This window comes from Falco rusticolus, chromosome 1 (assembly GCF_015220075.1).
Source record: "Falco rusticolus isolate bFalRus1 chromosome 1, bFalRus1.pri, whole genome shotgun sequence".
Classification (NCBI taxonomy): domain Eukaryota; kingdom Metazoa; phylum Chordata; class Aves; order Falconiformes; family Falconidae; genus Falco; species Falco rusticolus.
Window position 1 is genome coordinate 111,043,595 of NC_051187.1, and position 20,081 is coordinate 111,063,675.

Consider the following 20,081-nt stretch of genomic DNA (forward strand, 5'->3'; position numbering starts at 1 on the left):
GTTAGTATCCCATCGCTGTATGCCATATTTAACTTGAGCCTTAATGAGCACTGGCTGTCCTAGATGCTTAAGTAAACCTAAATGTGTAGCACTTGATACCCTTGGTTTAGTTTTGCAAGAGGCAAATGCTAAGAGTAACATTGAAAAAAACCTCTCCTTTTTACAGCTGGATAGTTTTGTAAATTGGAACTTTTTCACTTCTCAGATGTTTTGTTTTTAAGGAGCACCCATACATAAATAGTATATACCAGCATGGCTGTGAAGTGCATCACATGTACTGGTACATTGTGTTATTTTTCTTGAAAGTCTACTTTATTTTTTAATCATTATACAGACTGTTAAATATTGTTCCTCCATTGATTGTGTCATAGTGTAAGCACTTCACTCCACCCGAGAACTTAACTTTGACCCTGAAATGACAGGCAAGTTTATTTAGCATTTGAATTTGTGTGCTATGTTTGGTCTGGCCTTCAGTGTCCTGGGTATTGATGCTGACTACAGTAATTTCTAATTTAACCCTTTTATTTGTGATTTGGCAAATAAGATTTAAAATGGCCTAATGTGGAAAAAAATAAAAGAAAATTACCTACTTTTGAATCTGTGTAAATTACAAGTGTGAAATAATTTAAACTTGAAAAAGAGAAGTAAATGGCTCCCACACATTCCATGAAAGCGCAGTGTGTTTTAGTTTTGCTTTTTTAAGAAAAAGTCAGAATTATCCGTTAATCTGAGGAGGTTGCAGAGTGATATTCCTTTAGTTATTCATGTCCAAATGCTTTGGTAACGTAATATGACCCTTTACAAATCTAGCTTTCAAAGAAAAGGAAAATATGAATAACCTCTGCGCATACTACATATATATATATGTAAAAATGCACAAGTTCTTAACACTATTTTTCCTGACATTAAATAGTTATGGTGATAACAGTAAGTATATTCTAGGGTTAATTTTTTTTTAGCAGGATAGAAAGAAAATTAATTCCTATCATTGTCATTTGCTGAGCCCTGTAGAATTTTATGGCTGCACATTGTAGTATTATGGACACTCATGAGACTCCTGACTGGTTTTATCTTATTAAACAATTTTGAAATCATTAATTTTTAATTGGCCCGCTTGTGGTTTTTTATAGTTTTAATTGTGTGTCTGTGTCTAAATGTTGAGGGTTTTTTTTTTAATTTGAAGAAAAAAAGAAAAAAGTATGAAAGAAAAAAAATCCTTTCTAAGCATATATTTTGTAAGGTATTTCCACATGATCATCCAGAGAGATACTACACTGTGTGGCAATTCATTTTAAAGAATGCTTTCAGCAGTTCAGTATTCTAATAAAAATAATAATAAAAAAAAAGAATGATATGATGTCGAAGATATGTACAGGTCTTTTCTTGATTGAAAGTTCTAATTAAGTGAATCGAGGAAAATTAACTGAAATTAGCTGTCAGAAAGTCACATTTAAATGACTGATGATCTGGTGTGGCAGTAAACATTTAAATGATATAAATTGCCATTTAAGTGTATGGTTTAATGTTTGTCATGCATTAATATGACATGAGACTGCAGTGACAATCAAGCAGCTTGCTCTAATTTGAACATATTTAGGGCTTTTGTGTGGAGTGCACCATACAAATTAAGACAATTGCTGTTTTTATGTGTCAATTTAAATGTTGTTTTCAGGCATCAGTTAATGAAACAAACCCATCATTTTTGAGTGCAAGTTGCAGAGTGATTTCCTTGGTTTTCAGATTAATTTTAACTTCCTCTGCTCAAAAATTAGGAATTTCCTTTACAAGGAAAATGCCATTCATTTTGTTAGATGAAGAGAATATCAGACTTTGTTGCATTGTTTCATTTGCTTATTCAAGTAAGAAATATATTGAATTCTCTGTATAAAACAGAGGAAGAAAATCATGCTGATGACTTAATCTAGATGAATTAACCCTTCAGATGACAACAATTTTTAGGTTATCTTTGAACATATTTGTGGTGTACCTAATACTGTTATGGAGAGATTCGTTATTGTTTGGATGCTTTTGGTTTGGGGATTGTGTTGTAACTGCATGACATCTTCAGAAAAGTGACTTAATCATTCATCATAGGACTGTTTCTGTATAGGTTTGTATAAGAGATGTATACAAGAAATGCATAAAAGTAATAGCAAGTTGATATTCCAGCAAGTTAAATACTTTGTACCCTAACGTCCCTAGTTACTTCAGTTTCCCCGAGTCTATCAGTCTTCCCTCTGTCAGAATGAGATTACCATGCTGTTGTTATTTACTGTGCAGATCACACAGAAAAGCACAATTTCATCTTGAGAGTTTATAAAAATATAGTCTGGCTGACCATAAATGCTTTCCACTTACTGCTTTTTTTCCCCCCCCCTTATTCTCACTGTTCTAGTTTAAAAAACAATGTCTTTTGGTCAGCAGGCAGTAGGGCATGAGACTCTGGCATCTACCAGAGGACCCACCTTTTTTTGGATAGAATATCTAAAATCATCAATTAACAGTTACTGATTCTGTATTTAGACTTGCTAAGATAATTTTGTATGCTGTTAAAAAATATGCTTCTACTACTGCTAAATGATGACTATCTGGCAAACTCAAGTTTATATATTTTGTGTGTGGTTTTTTTTCTCACAGGCATTAGAAAGTGAGTTTGTTTCCTGCCAGCTTCACCAGTGGATTGATCTGATTTTTGGCTACAAACAGCAAGGGCCAGAGGCTGTTAGGTCCCTGAATGTATTCTACTATTTGACTTATGAAGGAGCTGTTAATTTAAGTTCAATAACGGATTCCATATTGAGAGAGGTAAGTTTGTACTTCAAATGTAGTAAAGGAAAATCTTTGTTAATCTTTGTGTTCTCTTGTGGTTTGGCAAAAAGCCAGTCAAGTGCAAGGTGCTTGAACCAGTTGTCACAGCATGCAAAATCAAGAGAACAAGCCTGCAAGTTGTTCTTAAACTTTGTGCACCTGGAGTCGGCACAAACTGGATGCCTATATAAAAACGTATGTTCGGGGATTGCTTCAGTTGCTGAGGGCAGTCATTTTGTTCACTGGATCTTACTGGATCTTAATGGCAGAAGACGAGCAAGCTTGATGTGGCTTGTACTTTTGAATTTTCTTTTACAGTTTTAACAGTTCTCTTTTAATGCAATCCTACATATGTAGCACACATCAAGAACTATAGTTTTGTAGCTTCCATTATTTTTATTGGGTTGCTATCAAATTAGTAATAACTTGTCTTGTATTTTTCATGCACTAAAGTGAATGTTTAAACATTGGAAAGATCAGTAGTCTCACTCAGACTCAGCACCATTCAGAAAAACCTAATTTCTAAAGTATCCCTTAGGATATTGTGGGCTTTAAAGACTATTCCCTCGTCCATCTAAAAAATGTAAAAAAAAAAAAAAAAAGCAGGGGTGTGGGCAATTAAACAGGGTTTTGATAGGTTTTACATCCTCTGTTCAGACAATACATTGGTATCAAGTATAGCTGCATGTATATTAATTATAGAATAAATGTATGTGGTATTTTGTTACAAAATATTCTGAATCCCTAAGAACAAAGTATTATGAATGCTATCAACAATTTTATTTAAAAGGGTGGTTAGATGTTTACCAACGGGGAATATATGTGTGAACTGAATGAAAATACGAATGAAGACATTTCTGCTTACAAATAATAGGTTTGAAGTTCACTGTAGAATTCTAGGCTAATCCTAATAGATGTTTTTGTTTTTTATTGCTTGTTGGAAGAAAGTCTGAGAAGTAAGCAATTATTATTTTTTTGTATGTACCTGCCATCCGACTGTTTGGGGCACCTTGACAGACTCTGTAGAGAAAGTCACATCATAGCAACACTGTGGGCTGTAGCTGACTTGTGAGTGCAGTGGAAAGGTTTGGAGAGTGTGCAGGGCATGTAGGCATACACAGGGACTTGCTTAAGTACCAAAAGTGATGGCTGGATGTCGTCATTATGTGGGCTGCCATCAGTCTGCAGCCTGCATCTTGGTCCACTTCAAGGTAAAATACATATGCTGCACATAAATACACTTAATTGAGCTAAGAAGAGAGATACTGGAACACCTGGCTTTTAAGAAAATATGTCATCTGGATTTGAAACAGTTATTGACCCAAGCATACTAGGTGTTCACCCTGTCATGTTTTCATTTCATTGATAATGTTTGTCTGCTGTACACTGACAAGGAAACAGTCTTACCTTGTAAGAGTATTTATTAAACTCTTGAAATGCTAGGTTTAAGTGTGAGCTGAAAAATAGACTGGGCATTGTGTGTAAATTGGTTCTTAATTTTGGTATTAAATGAACCATCATTGAACCATTGTTTATGGAACTAATAATTGAAGTAATACTAATCAAAATAGTGGTCTGCCACACACAATTTTTAGGTAGTTTTTAATTTTTCTAGAACAGTTCTGTAATTAGTTTAACTGTGATCTTTTCTGCTTGTGTCATAGCCTGAAAAAAAGTAATTTAAGACCAGGGGAGTTATGAATTTGTCTGGAAGTGTGGATCATCTCAGCTTAGAGAGGCGTTCGCTTCGTACTGCTATAAATACTTACTGCTTAACATATTTTGTTACCAAATCTTTTGAATTTGTCATGTTTTTAATGTATTTGAATACAAGTTTTTTTGGTGGTTTTTTTTTTTTTTTTGAGTTGTTCTATGGTTCCTGGACTGAGTAGCATATAAAAATGAAAACAGGAGAGGGAGAATAGCAGTGTTGTTGAGTTCACAGTAATGGAGTAGCTTAGCAGCAGCAGAATTTCAAAACACTATGGATGGTGTCAAAAATACATGCTGATAAATGCTGGCAGCAGAAGGAATGGTTATCTTGTAACACTTTTGTTCAGAGTTACTTGAAGATTGGTTCAATGGAATATTTTTATTTATTATTTTTAAGCAGGTCAATAAAGCAGTAAAAGCATTCCTGTTTAGTTAGGTATCCCTTGCTATTTACATGTATATTGTAAAGCACATTTTTTTTTCTTATGTAAATGTGTTTAAGTAATTTGCAATGGTGTGTATGATCAGCTCTGATATGATATTGACAGTGCAGCGATTTAATGACTATCATCACCAATGGTGAGTTATTCTGTTTTTACTTATGAGTAGAGATGAAAGTAATAAAAAATCTGTTTGTGTGTATATCTGTGTGCATAATCATTCTATATCTATGTGCTAAATGAATTTATCATGCACCTTTGACAGCCTCACCTTCTTCTGGCTTACTAATCTGTCTCCCTGAGGACCTGTGCTAACGTTCTGTACTGCCAAGCAGCTTCAATCAGCATTTATTTTTCTCCTTCAGTCAGCTTGCCAGAAAATATTTCTTCTTTTCTCCACCAAATTCCTGGTTAGAGGCCAAATAAATTTCTGATCTGGACAATTAACAGTATTTTTACACAGGCATGACACCTCAGATTTAGCATCTGTTTATTAAGCAACTATTAAACCGGAAATGTTACTCTGGATTTCTTGATTTCTAAAAGGATGCTTTTGGCTTTCTCCCGACAAGTTTCAGGGTTTGGGCCTTTAAATCTTGACAGTTGTAGCAGAAAATGCATTTTTATTTGCAAACCTGAAACAAGGAGAAGCATCTGTATACTCTGGGAGTTGCATGTTACTGAGGCTTTTAGGTTTCATATGGAATAATAGCATGTGCTTAAACCATGGCAATTTCTCCACATAGGTAGTCTATGCTAAGCCTGAACCACATTGGTAGTGAGAAGCCTATGATGCATGTGTTTCTGAAGTATCTTTACAGATATATGTATGGATATTGGTGACCTAAGTCATCAGGAGAGGCCACACACAGAATAATAGTGGAAGGAGCTGAGGAGTGTAGGAGTGTAGGTTAATGCAGAATTTCCTTAGGTCTCCTAAATGGCTCCAACTGGCACCTTTATTTTTATAGGCAGTCAGGTTATATATATTACAAGAAGGAAGCACTCGTCTAGGAAGGAAAACTACTTGATTAAAACCATATTCCACCTTTCTTTTTTTTAAACTGAAAATGTAGAACTTTTACATCCTCTCGTACTGCTGTGAGCAATTTTTTTCTGCCATTCTTTCTGCCTATGGGAATAAAGGAAGTAAAGTATTTTGAAAGGATCTGACTGCTATAATAGAAATTTTTAAACTAAAATGCAAACCATGGGCCACATGCTACCTTTTGGCAGATAAACCCTGAGGAGTGCAAAGCTTGCATAATTCAAAAGCAAATCTCAGGGGGAGGGGAGTAGATCAAGAGAGAAGGGTTTGAATTGCAGCCAGTGGGGGAAGGGAACTGCAACCAGAAGCAAGGCAAGGGATCCAGTATATCTGCTGGCATATCTGTGTGCTACTCATCCCTGCAGAGACCATTCCTTCATCCTCCTTTTTTCCTCAAGCCTTTTTAGCAGCATTGTCATTGACTCTGATCCTTGTACTTGTATATCTTGCTGAAGGAGGTTACAATTGCAGAGGGAAGTTGCTGTTCATTTGACAAGCAGTAAATATCACATCTCTCTCCAGTGGAAAATGTGGTATTTGCCAGCAGAGGTATGCTATATGACTACCTTCTGTTGACTTCATTCTTGAACACCACATTTTGTTTTGTGGAACTCCCAATCACAAGATCTGCCGTGGAAGGGCTTTTTTGTTGCCTGTATGGAAGAGACAAGGAATCACAGCGGCACAGATAAATGTCATCCAGCTGTTCTGGAGAGAATTCACAGCACCTTCTTATCACAAATTCTGCTCTCTTTTGGAATAGCTGTCCACGAATGGAAAAAAAAAAAGAAAGAAAAAAAAAAAGTAGAATTAGATCTAAGCCATTCGGACAAGCAACTGATTAAGAGGTGAAGCACAGTCCATAGAAAATAATTTATATCTTGGACTGATTTGTGGGTATTCCATTAGTGTCTTGGTCAGAAGGATAGAAATCCCTCTTGTCTCTGCCGTGGTATAACAAAGGATGGTTGTGAGTCTGGGCTGCACTTGGAGTTCCTAATTAAAGGTCTGTTTCTTCATTGATACCCCTGTGTAGCTGGCTTAAACACTGGATAAGCGTAAAGAAAAGAGATGAAGTTAATAGTGGGAGGGCAAAATATTGCTTTGAGAATACGTCATTAATTTGTTACAGGAATCCCCGAACCTCATGAAGCATACTAAATTTTGTACCATGCTTATCAAAAAGCACCTAACCATATTATTTAAATAATTTTAAAAAATTCATCTGATATGATCTTTGTAGGCAGCAATTAAGGAGGACTGATGATTTTTAAATTAGCAATATTAGTTTGAAAAAGATGAGAAGAAGTCCTATCCGATTAATACTCCACAATTCCATTAAGTGATTTGCTTTTAACCGTAGATAATTTAGTTGTTTTATACTTCTTCCTTTGAAGAGAAGGTGCCTTTTTGTTACATGAAGGTAGTCTGTTTAACATTAGGAAGCACAGCTTTCTCCATTCTATCGGCACCTTTCGTTCTGCTGTTGATATTTTATTTCCATATGAACTGAGGAGTTTCTAAAGAGAGATTCTGAAGAATCAGCTTGGACGTAGCATTTGGTATGTTACTTGAATGTGCCACTTCTGATTATATAAAGAGATGAAATAATTCTTTTATTTTCAGTTTTAAGGCATATGGGGTAAATTATTCTATGGATAATAGCTTTTAAATGTTGCCCGAGATTAATATCTTTGGGTAAGTTTTATGTATCTTAGACCTATCTCTTATGAGTCTAATTTTATTTTTAAATATTTACAGTTTGAGAGACTTCTGTGCTTTCCAAAAGATCTTACAAGGATGTTTAGTTTACATGACCCCAGTTTCATGACAGCAGTAGCAGATCTGATATCTTATCCCAGAGAAAGCATTTTTGGCCTCTCTTTTAGCTGTGTTCATGGTGGGAGTTAATAGCATATTTCAGCTCCAACTCAGCTGGAGAACTCTGACAACAGTGAATCTTTCACAAAGTATAAACACGATTTGTATTTATAGCATAGTTAACATTTGCTAAATAGTTGGGAAAACGATCAGTCTGTTTTTAGCAGGTTGGGCAACAGTCTTTGTTGTGGCTTCAGTGCGTTCTAAAAAGTAGGATAAAGTGATTATAAAAGTACTGTCTCAGAGCAGTAAATTTAGATGTGCTGAATTCAGTAAGTAACAAATTCATGCAGGCAAAATTCAAAGTACTGTAGAAACAATCTTTGAATCGTCTCTGGCCAGAAGTGTGTTGTGCAGATGGCATGCTTGACGTTGTACAGCAGAGGAACATTGTGAGAAGCCAAATAAATGTTAAGGATTAGTCTAGTTTTAATTGCAAACCCATAGTAAAATACCATTATATGGAACCAGAATTAAGACGACTATTTTTAAAGGAAGCATACTGATTTCATGGCTAAGGAGAGGTGGACTTGTTAGCTTGCAACCAAACCCATGCCCTGGTCTATTCCTGTGAAGGTATGCAGAGCAGGGCTGTGTAATGAAGACAGGACCTCCAGTGCTGTGGTGGGTGGGCAGGTACCACTGCTGCGTGAAATCAGCTTGTCTGGGCATTGGAACTGTACCATAAAAAGATGAAGTATTATGATCTGGTAAAAGGAGCATTAAAATAACAGGAGCGTCATTCCTGCCACCAGTTTGTATCATTTACCTATTAATTCTCACATCTCAGCTCACACTGTGACCTATCTGTGGTATTAGAGTAAACAGGCAAAATGAGCATAAGCAAGTGTTTACTGTGATATCTGGGAGGTGTGGCACTTCTTTGATTCCATTCAGCCCAGAGTTTGACATGACAAATGGGGTTTATTGCCCTTTGTCTTAACTTACGAATTTGCTACAGTCCGTAGAAACAGCCATAAAAGTATTCAGCTAGGTTTCAATCCATAAAAATATTTGACCTGGATGTTCTCTTTTTGTCCTTCATTACAGAATAGATTCTAATTTTATCTGGTGCTTCTGCTTCTCTATCCAGCAGGAAAGAGTGCTCTTATGGAGTTAATTAAAGCAGGACTGAGACGCCTGATATATAAGGATTAAAAAAGTAAGAATAAAACAACAGCTTTGGCTGGAAGTAGTAAAGCTTTTTGGAAGGAAGTAACTCATGTAAATCAGTTCTTCGGCTTCGAGTGCTTTTTTTCTCAGCCCCTGATTGAAATTCAAAGGATAGAAATTTTCAGTGCAGTCAGTTCCCTCACCTCTTCTTGCTTGACCTGTCTCATGGATCTATCAGAACCAGAGAGGCCTTGAGACCCCCTGGGCTCTTTAGGTTTTCATTTGTGCCTGGCTGGTCAGTCTTAGATAGCTGACGTATTTGTTGGCCAACATTAAATAAGAAAGAGCAATCAAAAAGTAAACAAGGGATGGAAAAAAAGGGATACTCATAATCCTTCAAAAATAACTTTTTTTTTCATAGAAAGTATTTAAATTTTTAAACTTTTTTTTCCCCTCTTCCCCATGTGGAAAGGATGAGAAACACTATTGTATAATAGCTGCAGATATCATACACTAAGCCTTGAATCAAACAGGAGTGAACTAGCTACAAAAATATCATTATTTTTTATGTTGTCAGCATGCTTTGATTATTTGATGGCTCTTTAATGCAGTCTGAAAATATCTGTATTGACTTTCACAGTAACTGGGAAACTAAAAATTTTTGTTTGGAGTGTTTTCATTGTATTTGCTTATTGCAGCCTAGGGTGTCTAGCTCATCAGTGTTCCCACTGTGTCTGTGGATGTGGTGTAGTATTTACTTACCAAACTGTATTATATTAGTTATTAGTTGTATTTGAACGATAGGTGCTTCTTGAGTGCTGTGCTTGCGGTTGTGCAAAGGTGCTTTTCCTCAAGCAGTGTCCAAAAATCAGGTCTCAAATGTTACATTTTATTAAATGATAATAGAAAGTTCATTCATTGCAGTAGGAGACTGAGGTAATATTGTACACATACTTTGAAAACAGCAAGTTTGATCTTGCAGGTAGCAGTTTTGACTTAGTTTAAATAAATGTATTTCTTAGCTTCACAAAATTAGTTGTTTCTTTTTCACAACGGTTACACATTCTGAAAGGTGATCATGTAAGACCATTAAATGTTGGATCTTTACATCCATATATTAATCTCCTTCAGACTGAAATGTTTTATTTTAACTAAGTTTTTTTTTATTTAATAAATAGAGATGGCATCAAAGTTGAAGAAGTTCCATGGAATGCTAACAGATCGGAACAGATTGCTTTTTTCCAGAGGGAAGTTTTGTATCAGAAAATTTGGAGTCAGCTAAGTAGCAGGTAGACTCTGTGATTGCAGCAAGTTTTAAAGATTATATTTAGCTGTTTAGAGGAGTGAATGAATAATGCCAGAAATCAATGAAGTTTCAAGGTATCGCATGTGGCAATGCTGATACTTTCTGTGAGATAGTTATTGATTTTAAATGGAAGCAATGAGTTGCTCTCTTGAAATCTTCAGCTGCCACAGCAGAGAGAAACATGAGGCAATTTTGTTTGTGGTGCTCAGATAAAATAGAGGCTTATATTTTTTAAAAGTAGCCACAGAACTGCTTAGGATTTTGCTTGCACTGAGTCCAGTTTTATTTGCAGGTCTTTAAATTCATCTTAACTTTCTTTTTAGACTCTTTTTTCCTTTTTATTTTGTCAGTCTCTTTGAAGTACTACCAGACCTGTTTTTCTAGTTCTAGTTTTTTTATCTGCTTCTTTCCAGTAGCCAAAGATTTAGGTGTTTTGAATGAGCACATCAGTGCTCCAGACAGAGATACTGTTTGAAATTATCCATGAACCCAGTGCCTCTGAACATTATTGAGTGACATTTGTTTCTGTTGGTTGTGTCTGCTCTGACTAACTGGTTTCTTTCAGATTGGCAGCTGGGATTACACTGCAGTAGATGGACAGCTGCGTGAACTGGAGATTGCAGCCAGGCCGTGCTATGCCTCTGTTTAATATGCCTGGAATGTATATATTCAGATTGGAGCAACTTGCATGGCCCTGAGGGGGATCTATTTGTATTCTCACAAACTGTGATTACTTCCTGTATTACTTTGACAATTACATGGCAGTCATTATACTGATTTGTCTGGACAAAAAGACTTCATTTTTTTTGATTCTCATAGAACATTTCTTAATATAGTTTGAGAGCTGAGTTAGTGTTTTTGTTTTTAAACGTGTGGTGGAAGGTATCCTATGCTATGCTCTATTCTACACTTCCTCTGTGATGTGAACAGAAGGGAGTATTATTCGTACATTGAATTGCAAATAGCTCTGAGGAAAAAAATAATCCTGTGTGGGGTAACCACTCCCCCCTCCAAGTATCTATAGTAGTTTGAATTTAGTAAATAACAAGTGGTTAGACTAGTAACCAACTTCCAAAAGACAACAAGTATTCTGGGCAGACAGAAGGAACTGAAATTAGGGGAAGTAAAAAAAAAAGGAACTATTATATAACAGATGTGTTGCAAGGAAGCTATAAGGAAGGAAGAAAAAAACCCACTCCTCTGCTTCATTTATATTCGATGGCTTTACTCTCTACATTTTAATGTTGCTTTCTTGTGTAATGAGGCATACTCAGTTTTGTTACATATATCCTTAATGCACTACAGTAGTGAAAGGTTGGGCGCTTTTTCCTTCATACCAACTTACTAGTGTACTCTAATAATGTCCCCCTCTGCAGGTTGTTGACAGTATTTCTGCCCATGCTTCAGTTCTGAAGTCAATAAACTTGAGTTGAAGTAGTAACTGCATTAGTGGGCTGCAACAGGCATCTTGTACACTCTGCTTGGTTATCAGAGGGTTTATCACAAACGCGTTGCAGGCCTGTTTAACAGAACCTACAGAACAGTATGTAACTCTTGATCTTGTAGTACCTTTTCTTTAGCCTTTCTTCCCTCCTTGCTCCCTTCCCTTCCCTGCCATTTGTTACATTTCAAAGCTGGTGTAGGCAATTTTCTTTAAACCAGTACGTTAAGTGAATAGTGCAATGATAAAAAATTGAAGGGATTCAACGTAAAAAGGGTTGATTTGCGAAGTTGAACCAGGAGAAAGATTTTTCTGGTTTGGCATGAAGAAATGAGGCTGCTCATTTTATGTTTTAAAACACTGAATGGGAGTGTGTGAATTTATAATACTAACATTTGAGTGCTGTATTTTTTCCCTGGGTCAAGTGTAGTGCAGTATCCCCAGGGCAGGTGTACAGTCAGCAAGCATATACATTGCCTGTGTCAGAAAAGCATTTTGCCCATTTTTCACAATCTTGATCTAATGGGGATTGCTATGAAACAAGGGGAGATGGTACCACAAAGAGCTTCTCCTCTATAATCGTTAGCCTGTTTTCAGCAATTTTATCTAATTGTTATGAATCGTGCTTGTTCTCCAGCTAGTGTTATCTGTGTTTCTGTAGTGTGTGAGGAATTTAACAGAATCTTCCTGTGGGACTGTAAGTGACTATCTGGTCAGAAGAGGTTTTCTGATCACTTGTTATCAGAGCTTGATTTTAATCACCATCCCATGGGGGGCTAGTCAGTTGGCTGCTAAACCATTCAACTTCACTGTCTGAGGGGAAACCTGTCAAATATTCTGTGTTCTCTGGTGCTGTTAAGCAACATCTGGGTGGAAGGAAAGGGAAAACAAGTAATCATAATTGCGTATCGCTCAAGCCAGTAGAAATCACTGAGGAACATGTGTGTAAACCTTTTTGAATATTGAAAAGTGAGGTAGGAGTGGCAGAGAGCCAAAGTAATTATTTTTGCAAGGATTGTTATTTTCTGGTCACAAATACTGGGTAGAAAGATGGAGGATGAACCCAAAACATTTTCTGTCCATAACACATATGCTGAAAGAATATGTATTACAATGCATGATGTTATTTCACCTGGGTGTTCAAATGCTTGGCAATTAAATCTTACAGATTTGAGAAGTAACTAGAAATACTTTGGTGTAGATCTTTTAAAGGCACATTGATGGAAAGTAGCCTCTGTAGCAAACGGAAAGGTTGTAGCTTGTCATGTGTTCAGACTGAGGCGTGCGTTTTAACATGGGTATTTAGTGTCTGAGCAGGCATGATGAAAGCAACTCTGAGTTAGTCCCTTTAAGGGTCTTTTAATCTAGAGTTAAACGGTGTATGTCTTGCCTTTTAGCTATATGGGCCTTCGTTTCAGGATTTCAGTTCAAAACTGGAGACCGTTTCATTCTTTCTCTGTGACACTCACTGCAGTTCCCCCTCCACCTGCCCTCCCTCATATTTAATTTTATAGTTCTTTCAGACATAAACATGAAAAAAAAAGCAATTTTGACTTAGTTTCTGAGTGTTGCTGCAAAGAAAAGTAACAAACATCTGTTTTTACCTTAACTGCATCCATATGTTCAACCTCCCCATCACCCTCCTTCCCAAAAAATTTACAGCCGTATTTGGTGGGTACTGCATACTGTTGAATTAACTTTCTTCACAGTTAGATTAGAGGGTAAGTTCAGAGACTTAAAATGTCTGTACTAGGCAGTGGCCAGAAGCTACTTTATAGCTAAGCCAAATTTTCAAGTTTTTCACGCTTCTTCTTTTAATTTACTTCCCTATTGCCCTTCTTCCTTCTTGCCTTGCCACCCCCCAAGAAGAGAGGAGAGGATCCAGGAGACTTTTTTAGGAACAGGTTACTGTGGTAATCGGGTAAATGTTAATTTGTGAAATTTGCTTATGGCTTTCATATTTATAAATTAATTAACATTCAAAATACCATGTTTATCATACAAGTATGTGGTTTGAGATGCATACTGTGAGGATTATTGTAAAGGGCTAGTTACCTTGTTTCATTTTATTACTTCTTGTTGTAGCATCTGGAACAATTCTGGCCTTACCAAAGTTTTGCTTTTGTAGAGGATTAACAGGAAGAAGGCTATTTTACTGGGATATTTGAGAAGCAGTGAAACAAAATGTTGAATGTTATTATCTTTTACTCTCTGGTATGCAGCACGCTTTCAGAGATAAGAGTTTGTGGAACTAAAGGTATCTTTCAAAACAAGGTTATTCCTTTCCAGTTATGTAGTGCCTTTAATAGATGTGAAACTAGTTGTGCAAATTTCCCAAATATTTCTACCTGCAATAATCTGAACGGTTGTATGCCTCAGAGGGATTCAGCAATGTGAGAACACACGCTCTTCCTCTGCCACTAGAAGAAGCTGGCTGTCTCTTAGTAATACTGACTAATGCTAGTAATACATTTTTCAAGAAAATTAAGTTAGAAGCTGGGCTATAATTTGTTCGAAAGTGAGTTGACTTTTTGACTGATGGTCATTTTACTGTATATTCTCAGGTAAGTGGTAGGTTGTTTTCTCCAAGGAGATATTAATTATCTCTCTGAGGAAAAGATTCCCTGCTTCTAGCTGATTTTCTTTGACAGGTTGAACAAAAGTCTGAGTGACATCTGGTGGCTAAATGCCCTCTATTTCTCTTTTTATTGTTATGTAAATTAAGAGAATGGGGATTGATTCTAGCTCCACCATCACATGTTTCTGCTGACAGAGGGAGGTCATCTTATATCCTTCTATATGGGATCCTGACTGAGGCATCATCAGAACGTTGACTGGACGTCTGGATTGACTTTGAATACAATCTGGGTAAAGGAAGGAATCATTTGGGGTTGCTAGTGCACTCTCTTGGTCATAATTAAGAAATGACGAAGCTAAATAAAGAAATCTTTACATTTTTCCTTGGTAATTAAAAGGAATGTAAAGAGGTGTTGTGCTGAAGTGTCGCCTTTACTCCACAGTTTTTCAATTTTTTTTTTTTTATCTCTGAAGGTGTCGGTAAAGAGGACATATGGATACCAATATCCGTGCTTTTAGTCTATGTGCAGTTTTGATGTCTTATGAAACCTTGTTACCTGTGGTAGGACATGTTCTGGAAAGATTTTGTTAGGGGGCTGTCGTAATCCTGGAAATAATAGGCTCTCATAATTTTTGGAAGGACCAGATGGAATCTAATGAGTCTAAAAGAGTTGTTTGTGCTGGAACTGTAAATCCCAGACTTAAGCTAGATCATAAACATAGATGTAGAAACTGTCCGTTAAAGACTGAAAATGGAGAATTTGTGGTCCTCTAAGACAAGCTTTGGCAAAATCATTTTCCCATTGGTCAGCAGTTTCACCAGTTCTGGCAGAACACAATGTGAAAACAGGCAGTGACTATCTACTAAAAATTTGATATTTTTTTTTAATATCCCAGAAGGATTATCTTCTGCACTGAGGGTGGGTGGGAGACATAGTTGTTCTCCTGCTGCTGTTGTGTAGTCTAAGAGTGTGATGATGATTAGCACCACTTAGGTGAGTAAGCAGTGAAATCATAATGGTCTCTTCCAGGTTTTATGTTGCAGGAAGGTGGTGAGTTCCTCTGAGATCGGGATGGTGGAAAATAGTATTCTGACTGCTGATCTTTCATTGGTTCAAGCAAATAACATCTGATTTTTGTTCTACATCAGCTTGGGCTCTTGTTATGATGAATGTATTTGAAGTATTTGAAATCTCTGCATCAATATATGTAGCTTGTGTTTAATTTTCCCTTTCTTAGTAATGGCACTATGTAAAAGAGTATAGTTTGTAGAGGTAGCATTGGGGTTTAAAGGACATACCAGATTTCATGGGTAAGATGAAATCCTGACTCCCTTTAAATGCTGAGTGTGGGCTATTTGGGAATGGAAGTTTCTGTATTGATCATAAGTCAACATAAAAGGAAGTTAACAAATCTGATGATTATTTCCTCGTTTTATCTATTCTATTTCCAGCTCTAAAAGAAATGCATGGGAGTTGTGCTTCAATAATGTTTTATTCATTTGGAATAATATATTGGATATATATTCTATAGGAAATAAATAGTAGATCCTACAGACTGTAGATTCACCCTGAAGATTTTAACAAGCATAGAGTAACTGACATCCAGGACTGTCTGCATTTTGCTCCTCCTGTGTTCTTCTTGTTTTACCCCCAATGCAACACAGAATTCCCATCTGCTAGTAAAGATATTCCACTCAATCTGCAAGTAAACGTAGACAAATCTTTCTAATCTGGATGTTTTGAAGCTAACAGCTTTTTATGGCGAGGGTAGAGCTGCTGACCGGTATGCTGTTGCCTTGTTAATGCCTCATGTCTTAAGGGACCTCAAATTCTATGCCTTTGTGATTCCCTTGATATCTCACGAGTCAAAACCACAGATTTTAATTTTAATGAAGCATCTCTCATCACTAGGAAGGGGACTCTGATGATCTTACTGAGCTTTAGTGTTTCACAAATCTGATATTGCTGTTACTCAAAAAGTACTCATTGAATCACAATATGTGTATGTCAGATTTCAGCCAGCTTTTTTATAAACTTACTTATTCACCAGTTCTTTGAAGATTTAGGTGCTTCCCAGAGTGGGCAAGAGTGTTAGAATCTGTCCACAGAGTAATTGCAACTCCTGTTTCTGGTGAGATTGGATGTTTCAAAAGCCCTGCCAAATGTACTAAGATCAAGTGTTTTGGATGGCATGTTTCCTATCAGAGGACGATTATTTTTGATCATGTCAAGGTCTCAGGTGTATTCTACTTTTAGTTCTGTTATTTCTGTAACAGGAGAACATTGTATGTCCTAATAACAGTCTTCAGTAAAAATATTTGTAAAAGTAAGATCAGCGTAAGCGTTATTCCATTGTCTGGAAAATTTTAATGGATGGCTAAAATAGAAGGGAAATATAAGTGTAAGGAGCCTTCAAGGTATGCTGAACCATGAAAAAGAAGAATCTCTGAGAGAAAAACATGGTGTTCTAATACCTAAAAAGTGGCTAGTGGTTTTGTGTTTTAGCATTCAAACATCCCGTTTAAAACACCTTTTTTATTTTTGAATGGCCTGATTCTCAGGACTTCTTTTGAAGGTAGAACTTGCTAATGCCTCACCTTAGGTACTCAGCATCACTAGACACTTTTGAGAATGCAGGGCTCAATGCATCATGCACAGAGAAACTAAACTATCAGCACATATGCAATCTGCTAGCCCACAGCAAATGCAAGGTAATTTTACTTAGTTTAGCTCACAGTGAAAGAGTTTTTATCTAAGGTGAATGATTTAAGATTTTCTGTAGCGTTAGCCTGTTTCTGTGGACAGTGCAGGGGCCTGGCTGACGAGAAAGAACTTACGAATTTTGGCTACTTGATTTTATCTTTACATCAGTGGGCCAATAGGTGGCAACGTGGAAAACTAGTTGGATATGCCTAGGCAAGAGGTACAAGTTCACACATTTCAGAATAATTATTCTTAAGAAATCACTAAGCATGAGATAGTATTTTCATGTATCCCCTATGAATAAAGTGGTAAAGCATATTGCTGAACATACAGAGAAACTTTTTAAAAAAATCTTGTTGCATTATACCTTCATGTTCTCATTTAGCTGCATTTAATATTGGTCTTGTGGTCAGTACATTAATGCACTTCAAAGTTGTTTGCTCTTTTTGAGTAAACAAGAAAATGAGAAAAACGATTGGTGTTGCTTTCATTGTGGTAATTACTGTAAACCTAAGCAATGGAGTTTTAAACAGAAAGTAGAACACTACTCTGTTACCTATAGAAACTTTTTTAAAATTAGCTTTTGTTTCTGACTTATGATATAAACAGGATAAGCCAGTGTTAGAAAGGAAAAATGGAGCCAATAAAAAGGTTTCTGATTATAATAGCTTGTTTCTGTTTAATATCATTGAGCAGGATGAGGTTTTGCAGAGTTTCTCATGGAAATAGCATCCACAGTACTAAAATGATTACCTCATTCTTAGTACCAGTGCCAAGCACTTAGCCCCACAGTGAACACACGGGGTTGATTTTCAACATGAAACAAGCCAGAAGTGTGGAATGACATTTTCAGGTGACAGTTATGGTTCTATTGCCTGTAATTAGCACCTCTTAACATGCAAACCTGCCTTTGCCTTTTCCAGGCTGTTGAAGCTCAAATACGAAGTTTTGGACAGACCCCTTCACAACTGCTCATAGAACCACATCCTCCAAGAAGTTCTGCCATGCAGGTGGTAGGTACCGTCTTAACTCTTTGTGACCTGCTGGTTTGTTTACTTCCTTTACTATCTTAAAGTTACAGAACTGACCAATTTGCTTTGCTTTTATGTGGCTGTGGAATTGTGTTATTTAAAGCAGCAGATAAGTTATGATTTTGTAGGACTTGGGAGCGCATGCAGTGCTTAACTATTATTTTATTTATTGCTGAAAAGATAGTATTGATTTCTAGTACAGACCTTTTTTTGTCAGTGTAATCCAAGAACACTTCATCAGTTGATTTTGTTAATACCATACCTGTACAGGTGAGAGCCAGTCATCATGGAGACAATTCAGTTAATCTTTGGCAGATACCCCAAGAAGCATGGATTTAGGAGGTGGAACTTCCTTGACTTTTCCCCCAGGCATAGGTTTTCCCCTAAAACCAGGATTACTAGGAATTCATGAGCTGAAACTTACATAGCAAAGAATGTGACTAAATGTGTTTTGCAGTAAAGCTAGGGTGATAAAATCCAGGCAGTGAGCATTAACATGCTTTCCCTTTTACCTCGACTTGTGTCTAATATAATTTTATTATACAAACTATTATTTTATTACTGATTACTTTCCATATCATGCTGTGTGCAGTCCTTGGGTCTGAAATATCATTTGTGTTGTCATAGATCCAGAACTAAGTATGTTAAGTGATACTTTGACATGTGGAGCAAATGGCCTGCTAATTCACAAGTTTTTCAAAAGGTTACATTCCCTTATTCTTGAGACAGACACTTTACACTGAAATATAAAAAAAGACATTATCTTCTTGTATGTTCTGTAAGACATATGTCCTACTCAAGTACACTAAAGTTACTAGATTAAAATCATATCTGAAATGCAAAAGGTTTTAGAAAAATCACACAAAAATCTGAGATGTTTCCAAAGTAGCTTACAAATCTTGTGATGCAGGAGTCTAAGAAATGTAAACTTTCTTGTCAAATAGAGCCTTTCTCAAATATGTCATGTGTTGTTGCCCAGCTGACTGTCCCCCCATGCCCACCAGCCTTTCTGCAGGCAGTACATACTACACTTTGACAGTGTGCTGTAGACATGCTCCTGCCCTGGGATCCCATGTACTTGGATGGACAGAGCTGATTGTGCTGATTTGTGATCTGCTGGCCCATTGCACCTCCCACGTAGGCTGCAAACCATTGCAGCGACCCACAGGGCTCTGTCTTTCAGAAGAGACCTGTTAACAGGGATGTTGGGGAGCACAAGTGCCCTCATCATTTAGCTATGTGCCATATGTGTGCCTGTCTATTATGGTGCCATGCACTAGGCACTTGCCCTAATTGAGAGGGATTTGTTTCTGGAAGAAGAGGAACGTGAGAAGTTGTTGATGTGTTTGTCAGACCCATTGTTATTTAAATACATTTGATGGCAGGAAGCAGTTGGTGTGGTTTGATCGTATTTTTCATGATGCTGAATTAGTGAAGATTTAGCATGTAATGGAAGAAGTTGAATTCTATGAAGTTAAGTGTTTCTGACTTCTGTGGTTTTGGGGGGCTGAGGTACGCACAGGAAAAAAACCCTAGTTCTGCACTTGCTTTGACCAGTTTTGTGGTTATTAATACATGATATTATAACAGCACTATATTAAATGGTTTTAAAATTACTATTCCTGGAGCTGAAGTACAGTGTGGATGTTTTTCATGTCACAATTTTGAATTCTTTCTAGTTGTATTATTTATGGAGTTGTCTGTTTTCATGTGTGTGTGTGTGCATGTATGCATGAATACAACCGAATTGAAAGCTACCACGTGCTGTGTTAAGTGCACAAGCCATAATATACACCAGGTGTAGTAATTAGCAGTCACACGAAGGCTGCCTATTTGTCTGGTTTTGCTGCTGTTGCTGTATCCCCTTGTGTTTTCAACCATCAGATAGCTGGATTTAATTGAGGCCACATCAGATGAGGCATTACTGACACCTTTAATTGAATGAGCATCCAGGGAGGATTAACTCATAATATTGATTGGCTTTTAGCCACTTGCTCAGAAGGGTGTCTGGGTAGCTT

At 36.8% G+C, this 20,081-nt stretch overlaps 1 protein-coding gene across 4 annotated transcripts in view; it reads left to right on the forward strand.

Annotated features, from left to right (window-relative positions):
• The window catches only part of LRBA (LPS responsive beige-like anchor protein), a 411,738-nt gene that overhangs the window by 349,521 nt on the left and 42,136 nt on the right, over window positions 1–20,081 (forward strand). For all 4 annotated transcript variants that reach the window (XM_037396311.1, XM_037396332.1, XM_037396323.1 and 1 more), the window contains 2 exons: window positions 2,638–2,805; window positions 17,956–18,045. In XM_037396311.1, the coding sequence (XP_037252208.1) occupies window positions 2,638–2,805; window positions 17,956–18,045 (258 nt within the window). The remainder of the gene's footprint in view (window positions 1–2,637; window positions 2,806–17,955; window positions 18,046–20,081) is intronic.